The sequence below is a fragment of the Typopeltis vanoorti genome, chromosome 4 (genome assembly GCF_054136105.1).
Source record: "Typopeltis vanoorti isolate ZY-2024b chromosome 4, IOZ_Tvanoo_1.0, whole genome shotgun sequence".
In the NCBI taxonomy this organism is placed as follows: domain Eukaryota; kingdom Metazoa; phylum Arthropoda; class Arachnida; order Uropygi; family Thelyphonidae; genus Typopeltis; species Typopeltis vanoorti.
The window spans coordinates 44,962,387-44,977,767 of record NC_143552.1 but is presented as its reverse complement, the minus strand read 5'-3'; the positions used below and the strand labels follow the sequence as shown (position 1 = coordinate 44,977,767).

General features: G+C 36.3%; 1 protein-coding gene across 1 annotated transcript in view; it reads left to right on the top strand.

The window, feature by feature from the left end:
* Positions 1 to 15,381, top strand: part of LOC150107271 (putative sodium/potassium/calcium exchanger CG1090) — a 197,313-nt gene that overhangs the window by 118,248 nt on the left and 63,684 nt on the right. Inside the window, exon 6 of the mRNA XM_090391766.1 lies at positions 8,165 to 8,376. Coding sequence (XP_090247892.1) covers positions 8,165 to 8,376 — 212 coding nt within the window. The remainder of the gene's footprint in view (positions 1 to 8,164; positions 8,377 to 15,381) is intronic.

Here is a 15,381-nt window from a genome sequence, read left to right as displayed (position 1 = left end):
CAGGGGTCGCCAAACTTTGACCGTCGACCCCTTGAAGAGGTTCTTGACATTTTATCGACCCCCTCTATTTTACTATTACGTAATTATAATAGGATAAGCAATAAAGACGCTTGTTGGTAAATGCGTCATTTTGGCTTACTTCATTGGCCTCCGTAACTATTTTCATGACCTTGCTCCATCTTACAGGTCCTATTCATGTCGCTGTTCCCACGATTCATTCTTAATTGCATTGTCATTCAGGATGGAGATAATTCAAGTTAACTGAATTAAATATTACCCATACAATGATGTCGTATATTTTTTTCTATCGACCCCTGGGGATCGATATCGACCACTTTGGCGACCACTGCCCTACATTAAAGGGACATCAGACAAAATAAACAGAGTACAAAAATACAACCTCAAAGCCACCTTTAAACCCCCTGCAAAATTAAAAAGCTTACTCAACTCTTCCAAAGACCCACTCCCCCCCGATGGCCCACCCTGGAGTATACCGCATTCATTGCACCTGTAACATACCATATATAGGAGAAACAGAATGGACAATTCCTATCAGACAAAAAGAACATAAACGACACATTAAATATAATAATTATGGTGAGCTGGCCTTTCTGATCATGCCCTGAACATCTTACATAGAATTGACTGGAAAAGCACTAGTTGTCTACATCACACCAAAACAAGGTATGAATGCAAATTTAAGGAAGCCTGTGATATCATTATCAACCACCCCAATCTGAACAATAATGAAGGTCTAAAAATCCCATACATATAGAAGGCATATATTTGATCCACGGAACCTTCCTCTCTAAGAACAACTATAAACAGGACTGTAGTAAATTCAGGATCCTAAATCAAAAATAACAATTTTAATACTAAAAACAGGACATCATTGTTACTGAAAGAAAACTATCTATAAGAAAAAATGTTTATTCATGTTATCTTAAATTAAATCTAGCTTGATGTAATTTATAATTTTTTTTTTTTTTTTTTCACTAGAGGTCATGCCAATAGAATAACATGTGATCAAATCATTGTTTCTGTAGCTTACAATTTGTAATGTAACTCAGCTTGTCTTGTATATTTGTGTATGCTCCAGATGAAGATCGAAACGTCGGGATAATTAAAAGCATTAGTTATAACAAAGTTGTAAAATCCATAATTTCGAAAATGAATGCAGATCACAGTGTAACACTAAAAGAAAGGATTATATATCGGGGTGGCCACAACGTGGCTCGCATCCACACGTCTGTTCATGATCTACCAGGAAAAAATAAACAAAAGGAAAGAGGAGGAGACAAAAAAGAGAAACAAAATAAAAAAAGAGAAAAGAAAAACAGGATTAATTAAAATTATGGTAATAAAAAAAAAATAATTCGAAACACATTAAATGAAGCTTATTTTGAACAGTTAAAATAATTTAAAGTCAAAACACAATAATTTAGTTATTTATTAGTAGAGGCCTTTCTTGTATCCATTTTCTTAGTAAGCTCCTTAAATTATCTATGTAATTAGTCAAAACAGTTTTTACAAGCTTGTTACAACCTCACCATGCACACACTCACTCACTTTCATATCATCGCATCGATCAAAGGTTGCGGCTCTTCTAAGTTTTACCGGAATTATTTTGGCTCCAAAAGGATGCATAGTTGGCTACCCCTGTTATATATCAACCAAAGGTTATGGCTCAGAGTAGTTCCTTTCATCCATAAATAATTTAGTTCATTTTATTATGCAGCATCTTCATAGAGTAATAGGAAGAATGACGATACATTGTGTCCTTCGATTGGTAAAGGCATAACTTTGATTTTCATCATTACGACAGGAATCTTTATATATGATTTTTTTTTTTTTTTTTAATTGAAGGTGAGTTAACCGATCTCATATAGAGGTAGCAGGGTTTTTCCTACTGGAACTCGGGTTTTTCATTCCACACAAGACAAATCGGCCTTGAGGACACATACAATTTACATACAAAAAGTACTAGTGGGCAGTAGATGGTGTTGGTGTAGGTGATGATGGTAAAGACAGTTCACTGTAGCTGGTGGATTAAGTGGTGGAGATGGAGAGTTGTAGAGTGGGTGCCCTTCCTCAATAAGTCTTTGGACTCCTTTGAGGTGTCATGTAATAATAGTAATAAACTGGGGAGAAAAAAAAATTAATGGACTACATTAAACAACAGAAAGTACCAGTTCTTAGGACTATTAATATATCTTATTAGTTATATCAATTATGAAGAAAACTTTTTGCTGAAGCAAAATTTATCTAGATTAGCTGAAACAAAAGAGGGAATTGTATTGATAAAGCATTCCATCATGTAAGAATATTTTTACAAATAGATTCTTTTTTTTTCCCATTTCAGGATTTAAAAAAAAATTCTTCACAGATTGTGTTAGCACATACAGGGTGTTCGGGATAAATTTGACATATTTATAATTAATTATATTTTTCCGTAAGTTACATGTATTAACACACACTTCTCTTCATTTAAAAGGTTGGACCCTTCTTCATTCATATACAAGATGTCAGAAAGGATGGATAGCTGGAACCCACCTGAATCATGGAAGAGAATAACTTGTATCATGATGATTCGTGCCGACCATCAAAATAAGGATATTTCGACTGCTGCCCAATGCTCCCTGAATACAGTAAAAACAATCAGGCATGAACTAGAGACTTGCAATGGTGACTACGAGGATGTAGCAAGAAGAAAGATCCCTAGCAGACGATCTGATTGCGTTCGTACAGCAGAATTCCGCATTTTTTCCAAGAGGGCCTCAGGTTGACTTCAGATGGCTACGTGGAGTTGCTAAACACTGTAGTCAAGCCCTGGATAACAAGGGTAGCCAATGGTAGGCCGTATGTATGGCAGCAGGATTCGGCCCCTTGCCACACCTCTGGGAAAAGTCAAAAATGGTTGTCTGAAAATTTCTACGACTTCACCAGTCCAAATGTTTGGCCTCCAAACTCCCCAGACCTTAACCCCATGGATTATTTTGTATGGGGCGCAGTTGAAAAAGACACCAATCGCACTTCCAGTAATACAAAAGCCCAGTTAATGGATAAAATTAAAACAGTTTTTGCGGCCCTTCCCAGGGAGACTGTAGCATCAGCTTGTTCGAGGTTCCGAAGCAGGATTGAAGCTGTGATCGATGCTAATGGTGGTTATTTTGAGTAAATCTTGTTGATAGTATTGTAATTAACTCTGCCTGTAATGTTTTTTTGTCAATTCATTAAATTTAATAGATACAAAGAAGATTTTCTTTTTCCTTACGAAACTGTCAAATTTATCCCTAACACCCTGTATATCTCATAGAACTCTTACAAAGTAATTGTCATGGAATGATGTGACCTCATTTATGTACACATGTATTTAAACTTTTGCTCATAATATCAGGGTGTCAGGGAGAGGGCGCTAGTGAGCCAAGCGCTGTGGACACGATTTGAAGAGCTCCTGAATTAGATAAGTTTTACTAGGAATAATTTAGTATATATGCATAATTGTTTGAGTAAGAGCGGCTGTAAACGTTGTGCGCTACCGGTATTATTAGTGTGGGGGATTTTTCTTGCCTGAACTAAATTACAAAATCGTTATTATTAGACCTAGTAACCTGCAGAGAGAAAAAAAAAAAAATGGCGGCGGCATTGTCATTCCATGATTTTAATTTAGATTTCAGTTGCTTCGTTAAGTGTGAGGTCTGTTATATGTATTCCTTCGATTACATAAATGATTTGTGGATGTTTAGTGCGGATGGAAGAAGGGTGTGTGCGAAGTGTGACCTGAACGAGGAACTGATGAATGCAAATATGAAATTGATGACAGAAAGTGTTAGTACCGATTGTGTCGTGAGTGCACATTTGAAAGAGAAGGATGGTGAGAAAGAGAGGTGAAAAAAGTGTTGAAAAATCAGGAAAAAAGAAAAAGAGTAATTTGAAAACCGTAACGGATGTTAAAAGGGATGAAAGTGAGGCGGAAAGAAACGAAATTTAGAGAACGAATGAAAGCAGAAATGGCGTGATGCAGAAATCGCAAGTGAAAAAAATCGAAAGAATAAATGATAGCGAAAAAAGAATGAATGATGGCGAAAGTTGGACGCATGTTGGACTGAAAGTACTGAAACAAAGAAAAATGAACACAGTAAAAGTGAGAAGAATGATAGCGAAAGTTGGATGCATGTTAGTCCGAAAGTACGGAAACAAAGAAAGATAAATGAGAGTGAAAGTGAGAAGAATGATAGTGAAAGTTGGACGTATGTTGGAGTGAAAGTACGGAAACAAAGGATGAATGAGAGGGAAAGTGAGAAGAGGGGGGTCGAGAGTTAGAAAGATTTAATGATAGAGAGAATGTGTCGCGAGATTCGGAAAGTGGATTGGATTGGATGAGGCAAGAAATGAAATGGATGCGGAATGAAATTAAGAGAATTCAGATCAAAACTATTAAAATAAATCATGATGGCATGAAAGAGTTAATGAAAGATGAGCGAGTGGCATTGTATGGCAACTCCATTATTAAAGATGTGCTAGAGGATAAAATGGCAGTAAAATGAGTAGAGTGATTGAGGCATTGGATATGAGGCGGAAGCGAGCAAAAGAGTTAATAGTATTAATTGGTACAAATGATTTGAGAGAGAACAAAGAGCATGTCAAAATGAATACCAGGAGCTGCTTGGAAAGATAAAAGTGAATAGTGTGACAGGAAGGGTAGTCAGTGTGTTACCTAGGTATGATTGTGGTGAAATGAGATGGAGAGCAAGGATTATGAATGATATTCTGGCTGAAATGTGTGAGGAGATGGGAGTACAGTTTGTTAATGTGTGGAATGAGTTTGAGGGACGAAGTGAGCTGTATGGGAGCGATGGACTGCATTTGAGTGGTTATGGTGTGAGTCGCTTGGAGAGACTGCTGCTGGAAGGTAGAGAAGTGAATAGAGAGAATGAATCAGATCGAGAGGGGAGTGATGTGGAAGAGCAGGAGAGTAAGACAGGAGAGAGATTGAAGAAGTGGATATGAATGAGGAAGTGAGTGGTATGAGTATAGAAAATGAGAGAATGGGTGTGCAAGAGGAGCAGGGAAATGGGGAGGCTCAGGGTGGACAGGGTACACAGTGTGAGAAAGGTGGATGCTCCAAGAGGAGGTGAGAGCATCTGTAGGCAGGAAAGAAATGGGATGACCAGGGATCAAGAGGAAACAGATGGAATTGCAAAGGGTTCTAAAATGAAGAAGCAGAAAGGGAAATGGCCCCAGTCCAGCATAGAGAGATCACATCGAGTGAGTGGTATCAGTGGAACTAGCTGTAGATCCAGAAATGAGCTGTTGTGTTTGTATACCAATGCTAGAAGTATAAGAAACACAGCAGATGAAATGGTTGCACTAATTGCGTCTGTTCACCCAAAGATTGTCGGAATAAGTGAGACATGGTTAGATGAGGACCACATCCTGACAGGAATAGAGATGGAAAGGTTATGATGTGTTTCGTGAGGATGGAAGTGGTAAAAAAAGGGAGGGGGAGTGCTATTGATGATAGAAAAAGAGTTATGTCCATAGAAAGTAGAGATGCAAGAGGGAAATAGGGCCAGTGGCTTTGAGGCAGTATGGTGTGAGAGAGGTGAATAGAATCAAATACTTGGTGGGATGTTGTTATAGACCTGGTAATGTGGATGGTGGTGATAGTGAAATGTATAGTCAAATAAGCCAAGCAAATAAGAAAAATGTGATCATTATGGGTGATTTTAATTATGGCTATATAGACTGGAATGAAGAGATAGCAACTGGCAGTAAAGAAAATGAGTTTCTTGAGTTTTTGACGGATAACTACCTTAGACAGTATGTAACAGAGGGCACACGAGGATTAAGGGTCTTGGATTTGGTCATCTCATCAGAGGATGTAATGATAAATGAGGTGTCAAATCATCGATCAATTGGTGAAAGTGACCATGAGGTGATTACCTCGGTGGTTGCCAGCAGTGCAAGGACCCCTGTAAAAAAAGGGGTATATGTGGAACTACAAGGGGGGTGATTATGAAGAGCTCAGGAGACAGCTTGCAGGTGTAGCATGGAATGAGGAGTTAGCTGGAAAAAAGATCAATGCAGCTTGGGGGATTTTCAAAAACTAGTAGATGCAATGTCTAAATGTATTCCACGGGCGAGAAGGTTAAATAAGGTAGGTGTGAGATGGATGAATAAAGAGATTAAGCATGCGATACAGAGAAAAAGGGCATTGTGGAGGCAGCATAAGAGAAGTGGAAGTAACCAATTTCATGAGGTCTACAAAGACCAGGCAAGGAGGGTGACTTGATTGGTGAGAGTAGCTAAAGAGAGGTATGAACAGTAGTTAGCTAATGAAGCGAAAAAGAATCCTAGGGAGGTCTTTCGATATGTAGCCAGCAAAAGAAAGAATGATTATGGAAGGATGACATTGATTGGAGGAAATGGTATAAAGACAGGTGTTGCAGAATGTGTGGTGGAGATACTTAATGAGCAGTTCATAAAGATCTTTCAATCTTGTGAATGTGACTTCATGGAGAGATTGAGAGCAGTTTGATGATGGGGAGGAGAGACTGACTGTAAGTGAGCAAGAGGTGTTTGAGGAGTTGAGTAAACTAGATATAAATAAGGCTGTGGGACTTGATAATATATCACCGTGTATTCTGAAGGAATGTGCCAGAGAGTTGACACCTGCCTTGACATATTTTTTTAATATGAGTCTTGCACTTGGTCAAGTTCCTAAAGAGTGGAAGGAGGGCAGGATTGTGCCACTTCATAAAAGAGGTGATCAAACTCAAGCATCAAACTGTATGCCTATCTCTGTGTCAGGTGTTCTGGTTAAGTTGTTGGAGAAGCTTGTGAGAACTAGGATCCAGAGTTGGGTTGACAACAATGGTATAATCTTTGATGGATAGCATGGATTTGCTAAAGGGAGGTCATGTTTTAGTAATCTACTTACTTATTACAATAAAGTGACTCTTCCTTGGACAGAGGAGAAGGATACACAGTAATATACTTGGATTTCGCAAAGGCTTCTGATAGAGTACCTCATGATAAGTTGACAGTCAAACTAGAGCAGATGGGGTTGGATATTAGATTAGTGCATTGGATTGGAGACTGGCTATCTGATAGGTATCAACAAGTTGTGTATGGGGGTGCGATATCCAGGAAAAGGAAAGTCACTAGTGGAGTGCCTCAGGGGTCTGTTTTAGGGCCATTACTATTTAACTTGTATATTAATGATATTGACGAAGATTTGGATGGAGATATTCAGTTGTTTGCAGGTGATGCAAAGTTGGAACGAACCATAAAGAGTAGTGAAGATGTTGTGGCCTTGCAAGAAGACTTGAATAAATTGAGTGATTGGGCAAGCAAATGGGGATGTGAGTTCAATTTTGCAAAATGTAAGGTTTTAAAATTTGGAAAACAAAGATGGGATGCAGAATTTATGCTTGGTGAGAATATATTATTGGAAATAGAGGAAATAAGAGATCTGGGGGGTGATAGTGGATAAGGATCTAAAATTTAGGGGACACATCGCCAAAATTGTGAAGACAACACAAAGACTTATGGGAATGACACGGAGGACACTGCCGTGTAGAGGTAGGGAGATTCTTGTTCCATTGTATAAGGCTTTGATTAGGCCACACATGGACTATTGTGCCCAGAGTTGGTCACCGGGTTTTCAGAAGGATGAAGAGATGTTGGAAAGGGTCCAAAGGCGACTGACTAAGGTAGTTTCTGACCTCTGGAATGTTGAGTATGAGGAAAGATTGAGAAGATGTAATTTGCAGAGTCTGGTGGAGAGAAGGAAGAGGGGAGATATGATAGAGACCTACAAGTTGGTAAGGGTTTGTTATAAGATCAATGGTGGAGAAGTTCTACAGAGAATAGTGGGAGATCAGGGGAGAACCAGAGGTCATCCCTGGAAACTGTATAAAGAGGGTGTGAGTAGGGGAGTGAGAGGCAGGTTTTTTTCGTGCAGAGTTGTGAATGATTGGAATGCCTTGCCTGATGAGAGTGTGGTGTCTGCAAGGAGTTTGAGTGTGTTTAAGACAAGGTATGATGAAATGTGTGTGTGATAAAAGGACCTCCCAGATGAGTCTTTGACTCCATGAGGTCTTGTTTAATAATAATAATAATAAAATAATAATATGTTTTTGCCCTCTCTTCCTAACAGGATTGAATCTCTTATATTTTTACTGTTCTATGTGACTTACATTGCCTTCATGCTGGTGAGCCGAAGGGTAGAAAAGTGGATTCGGCAGATACCACTTCCACAAAGCTGTTATATACCAGATTCAGAACATTCTAGACTGGTTGGTTATGATGCAGTCCTTACTGATACATCTGGAATTGATGTTAATGAAAAGGGCTCTCTCCAAAGTTCATGTGAGATGATTTTATGTTCTTCTATTTTTGTAATCCAGATATATTTATTAATAAAGTTAATAATTAAAAGTAAAATTTAAATATTTATTTATCCTTTTTTTTTTTTGCTTTTACATGTAGTAACATTCATATTACTATAAAAATATTATTTTCTGTTTAATAGGATATTCATTCATTGATAGATATCAACAAACATCATCACATCCACTCTATTATCCATGATTTTCCTTCACTATTTGTCCATGCATGTTATATTATGTTTTTAATTTCATTTAAAATATTTGACTACGATATTGGAAAAATGGCACACATTTCAATGAAATTAGTGAAATTTCAGTGATTTGAGACTTGAAGGTGTTTTTTGAGGATGTTGGTTTGGTCACAATTTTTGTATAATTGCATCTTATGGTAAATGAAGACAAAATGCAATGCATAGCACAAAAATGAAATGTAGTGAGTAGTATAGATTTTTGGAGATTGTTTTATTGCCATGAATGATGATAAATGCAAACAAAAGCAGGATTTAGTTGGCTCTAAATCCTGATTTTGTTTCTGTTAGCTTCTTAGCTATTTTTTTTTATTCTTTCTAATATTATTCTAATATTATTATTATAATAATGTTATTATTCCTCTCCAATTATTTCAATCAGTTTAAATCTTTTTTTTTTTTTTTTTTTTTTTTTTTTTTTTTTTTTTTAACCCAATACTCCATTCATCTGGCCATTCTTCCTACATCTATATTTGGTTAAGAAATTGATAGAGTATATCACCATTAAACCTATATCTGATCTGCTTTTAATAGTTCATTTGGTATACCAGCTGCTTTTCTATTTTTACATTATTTTAGTATTTTTTTGTATTTCACTTTTTTTAAATTTCTTTTGTGTCTATTTTTAATATACTTCTTTTCTTTTTGGTATTTGAATTTCTTTTTCAGGTTTTTCTCTATTCATTATCCCTTTGAAGTATTCTACCCATCATTCTGTTTTCTTTTTATTATTGTTTATGTTTATTTTATTTCCTTGGTTGTCTTTAATAATATCTCTTCTTTTCTTGCCTGCCATTGTTCTCTTAATAATATATAATGTTTTAGTATCATCTCTCTTAGCTGCAATTTCTGCCTCATTTAATAGGTTTTCAATAAACTCTCTTATCTTTTCTTGTATTTTTCTTAATCTCTTTATGTATTTCTTTATATTTTTCATGTGAGCTGATATTATTATTATTTTGTATTTCTTTATTTCTTGTCTCTTTTTCTATGCACCCCTAGTATTTTTTATGTTATAAAAATGGTTTGTTTTTAATACTTGTCCATATTTCTTCAGTTCTTCTGAATTCTTTGTTTGTTCTGGTCTGACTAAGAACTACCGCATATTTTCTTTTAGTTTCCATATTCTTTAGTTCATTTCCATTATACATTCTATTTTTGCCCAATACTTTCTTTATGTTCATTAATCTTATTTTAATTTCTCCTATTACTAAAAAAATGGTCTGTATAAGCATCTGCTCCTCATTGATCTCACGTTCAATAGAGATCCTTTCCATTAGAATTGTATCATTATATGATCAAATTGATTATATGTTTTTCCATCTGGTTCTTTCTTGTTTCTCTCTCTCTCTCTCTCTGTCTTGATGTTCTCTCTTCCATCTGGTTCATCTTATGTATATTTTTATGCTTAAAGATGGATCCTCCTATTAATAATTCATTTGCTATGCAGTAATCCAGTAACATCCCTCCATTTTCATTTATATTTCCTATACCTTCTTTTCCCATTATCATTTCTCTCTCTGTACAATCATGTCCTATTTTAGCATTTAGATCCCCATAATTATAGCACTAGGATTTGTCATCTATTGTTTTTTGTAATATATCATAAAATTCATATTTTTCTTTTTCATCTGCATTATTAGTTGGTGCATTTATAATTGTCACTTTATAGAATCTTCAGTTAAATCTTGCTCTTATGCATTTTTCTCTAATTGGTTTCCATTCTATCATTGCAGTTCTTGCTTTACTGGACATCATTATTGCCACTCCTTTGGCATGTGCATATCCTTATATTTGTTTCTCCTAAACTCAACTGGAACAATCCCTGTCCATTCCATCTTGTCTCACTTATTACCAATATTTCAATTTTGTATTCTTTCATTTCTTTGGCTATGTTGGCTGCTTTTGATGTTTCATACTTAGTCCTCACAACCCAACGTCCAATTTTTTTTTTTTTTCCCAAATAGTTTGGGTCTTGTCCCAATTTTCTGTTGTATTCCTCAATTCCCTAATTTCTCCATAAGAGCTTTTGCTAGGAGATGTCGTTCTCAACAGTTCATCTTCATTTAGTATTACATTTTGATCAGAGATTTCTGTGGTCCTGGTTTCCATACCAAAGTACTTTTTTACAAGGATGGGTTTGCTAGCCCTTCACTCAACACTCACCTATTTACTTTGGCTTGGGATCAGCATGATATGGCATAGCTGCATCACAGCTGGCTTATGGAAGGATAATGTTAGTGGATGAAAATGCTGCAAAGGATATAGTTGAGTATGGAATGAGCAGCTTATCAAGCTATTTCATCCTAATGAATATGACATCGTAGTGTGTAACTTGAGCTTAGAGGTTATGGTGAAGGAGGTACTGATAGTGGTGACTGAGAAGATGTATGAATAATTAAACTTGGTGTTAATAAGGCAGTAGGGCTGGACAACATGTCACTTCATATCTTGAATGAATGCACAAGGTAAACACTACTTTTGGCATTGTTTAACAAGAGCCCCATTGCATGAGGCAAGCCCTCATGCAATGGGGGTGTGGAGGGAGGATAAATTAGTGGAGGGAGGATAAAAATTGTACCTCTTCACGAAGGAGATAAGACTGAGGCTAGAAATTATAGGCCAATATGTGTGTGTGTGTGGTTGTGGTTAGGGTGTTGGAGAGGTTGGTGAGGGCTAGGATTCAGAATTGAGTTGATAATAACAATATTCTGTGTGATGGTCAGCATGAGTTTGTTAAGGGGAAATGTCATGTTTAAGCATTGGTCAAGGAGGATATACTTATATATAGTGGTATATTTGGATTTCCAACTACCTTTGATAGATTGCCACACGATAAGCTGGTAATTAAACAGAACATATAGGATTAGATAATCGATTAGCAAGTAGGTTAGGTGATTGGTTGTTAAGCATCAGTGAGTTGTATATTGTGGGATGGTGTCCCAAACTAGTAAGATCATTAGTCATGTGCAATAGGTATCTGTTTTGGGATGATTATAAGTGGTTTACTTATAAGTGGATATAAGTGTTACTTATATGCTAATAATATTGGGATATAAGTGGAGATATGCAATTATTTTTAGATGACATTAATTTGAAAACAACTAAGAGGAGTAGAGCAGTTGTGGCCTTAAAGAGGATCTGAATAGTCTGTGTGAGTGGGAAATTGAGAGGAACTGCTTTATTAATATTGCAAAGTATAAAGTCTTGAAATTTGGTAGGTAAGGATGGGATACAGAGTATATAATTAATGGGAAAATTTTGAAGGAGGTGGAAGAGATGAGCCATCTGGGAGTAGTCGTGAACAAAGACCTGAAGCTTAGGGGTCACATTGCTAAAATTGTAAGAACATCATGACAGATTATGGCAATGATGAGGGGGACATTGACATGCAGAAGCAAAGAGGCTCTAGTCCCCTTTTATAAGGCCTTGATCAGGCTGTATATGATCTGGCCTCCTGATTTTCAAGGGAATAAAGATATCTTTATTCTCAATCAGTATTCCACAATCCTGATATCATTTTTAGCACTCTCCTTTTCACTCTCTCCAATATATCAGAATCACAACGGAAACCAGGAGACCAGACCTGTGCACAATAGACCAAGCGAGGTTTTATCCAGGATTTGTAAAGAGGCAAAATGACATCCTTATCTTTACATGTGAACATTCATTTCAGCATTGCAATTATCTTTTGAGTTGTATTTGCAATCTTTGCCACATAGACCCTGAACTTCAATTTTCTATCTACTAACACTCCAAGCTCCCTAGCCTCTTCAGTTTCTTCTAGCATAATCCCACCAATATAATACGACATTGGATATCTAATCACGCCGAAGTGAATGACTTTACATTTGCTGACATTGAACCGACATCCATTTTCCCATGCCCGCAATTCCAGCCTTTTCAAATCATTCTGCAAGCGCTGCATATCAGCAGCATTCCTGATTACCCTACCTATCTTTGCATCATCAACAAACAGCTGTATGTTTCTTGTCAAATTCTTCTCAATATTATTAATGTACAGATTAAATAATGGTAGACCAAACATTGATCTTTGTGGTACACCACTGGTTACCTTAAATCTTGTAGACCGACATCTCCCATATACCACTTTTTGATATGTCAGTCAGCCTTATCCATGCTGATATTGTATAACCCAAACCCATTTTCTCCAATTTATGCAACAGTCTACCATGCTGTATTCTGTCAAAAGCATTAGCAAAATCCAAAAGTATCATGGTGTATCCATTCCCCTTGTCTAGTTCAATGGTAACATTGTTATAGAATGTGAGCAAGTTGCTAAAACATGTCCTTCCCATTGTAAACCCATGTTGTTCATTGCAAAGTAGAGATTCACTGTCAACCCATTTCTGAATGCGAGCCCTAATCAATTTTCCAAAATCTTTACCACAACTCCTGAGATACTAATTGGTCAATAGTTGGATACATTGGGCCTTTGCACTACCCTTGTGCAAAGGGATTACCGTACATTCTTTCCATTCGTGCAGAATCTTCTCTGTTCTTAGACTCATATTAAACAGCCTGGTCAAAGGAATAGCCAGTTCAGCTGAACACTCTTTTAGCACATGTGCTGATATTCCATCAGCTCCCTATTGCTGGATTCTTATTCAGTTTGTGCAACAGCTCTAATACCTCATCCCCATACACTTGAATTTCTTCATCCAGTGAAGAGTTAGCAGTGAGCTCAATGTCACTTACATCAGACTGATAGCTTTTAACAAAATCGGCACTCATTAGTTGACTAACCTCTTCTGCATCTGCATTTAGAAGAGTTATTCTTTCATATTCATTCTTTCTTTTACTTGCAGCTATTGATAGACTTCTTGTGGGTTGTCTCTAGCACTCAGAGCCAATTTCTTTTCATACTCAGACTTTGCTTTCCGTACAACAGTTGTGACTATTCTAGCATGCTGCTTATAATCATCCTTATGCACATTGTATTCCTTCCACATCATCCTTTTCTTACGAAACTCTTGCTTAATAAGATTACACATCCATTTGACTCCTACCCTATTTATTCTTCGAACTCTCGGGACACATTCTGATATCGCATCATTTAAGTTTAAACAATTCCCATGCACTATCGATATTCTTCCTATCCATCAATCAATCCCATTCCAATGAGCTCAGTATACTCCTTAGTTGGTCATAATTTTTGTAGTTCAGCATGTAACCTTTTCTGAACAGAACATTCATAAACTTTGTCACTTCTCAAGTGAGTACTGCATGATCACTGTCACTAACTGGAGGCAGAATAGTTATGTCTTTAACTGAAACACCCTCTGACATAATCAAATCTAACACTATTTGATCCCAAGTTCCTTCTGTCACATGCTGCTTGAGGAAGTTGTCCTGCAACAGCTCAATAAATGCATTTTCATTCTTCTAATGATATTCTACTGCTACCCAATCAATATTTGGATAACTAAAGTCTCCCATTATGATAACTCATTTCACACTCATCTTTTCTATTTGGTGATGCATTTCTTCATCACTAGCAACCGATCTACCAGGTTTGTAACAACAACAACCCACTATGTAATTGATCTTGTTAGATTCCACTGCACACCAGATGGCTTCAAACTCACTGCCACACGAAATTCTGCTAGTAGTAGTACTACAATCAAAGGTCTGAACTCTAACTGGATTCAAGTCATCTGATATCATTAGCAGCATGCCCCTTGCTCTCTTATCCTCTCTGTCTTTGGAGTTATTGATTTCTTCTTTTATACAAGAAGTACATGTCTTTTATTCATATCATGGTATGGATACCTACCAAGCTAGTACCAAGAGTAAAGATTAAATAATAATTTTATTTTATTTTAATTAAATTTTAAAATTTTTAAATATAGATACAGGAACAAAGATAGTTGTGGAAAGTGTTTTTTTTTATTACTTGATTAGGAAGTAAATTATATTTGCCAGGAAATTATATTATTTAATCCTTTATTCATGTGTGTAAACAAACAAAGTTTGCATGTGAAGTTCTTCATGACTATGCTATTTGTATATAGAGATTGCTGACTTCATATCATTTGCCTTAGTATTCCATAATGCGAAGCACACTTCCTTTTGTAAGTGCATAATGCTGTGCATTAAGAGAGAATCGCTACCCACACAGGTTTCGACCTTTCTTGAGGTCTCATCAGTGACCAGACCAAGGAAGATACAAAGGTTGAATGTAAGGTCATAACTTCTCTATATATGTAACTTAGCCGTCAAGATACTTCACCCGCAACTTTGTTTGCTTATACTTGGATAAAGGATTAACAGGATTAACCACCGTACCAGCTTTGACATGTATATACATCTATGATTATATAGATACAAAGTGTCCATTGGAGTCAATATAACCTTTGGATATTATAGAAATAATGTAGATATGAAGCATATATTTTTTCTATTTGGGTGGTTAAATGAGAATATAAATTCTGGGCAAGTATAATACACATTTTTATCAAGTGAAATAAGTTTCTACAATGATTTCTGATCCAGAATATTTTAATAATAAGGTGTTTTTAAGGTACACATTTTTACTACTTGTATATGACTTCTGCATTATTACTATGATTATTCAGAACCTCAGTGGCAGTGATTCTTAACCGATGGGATGCAGTCCCCTAGGGGGCCGTGGAAAATTTATAGAACGTTTCTAGTTTTTAAAATTTTAAAATCTCTTAAAATAATTATTTTGTTTCAAACTTGTATCGTTTTGT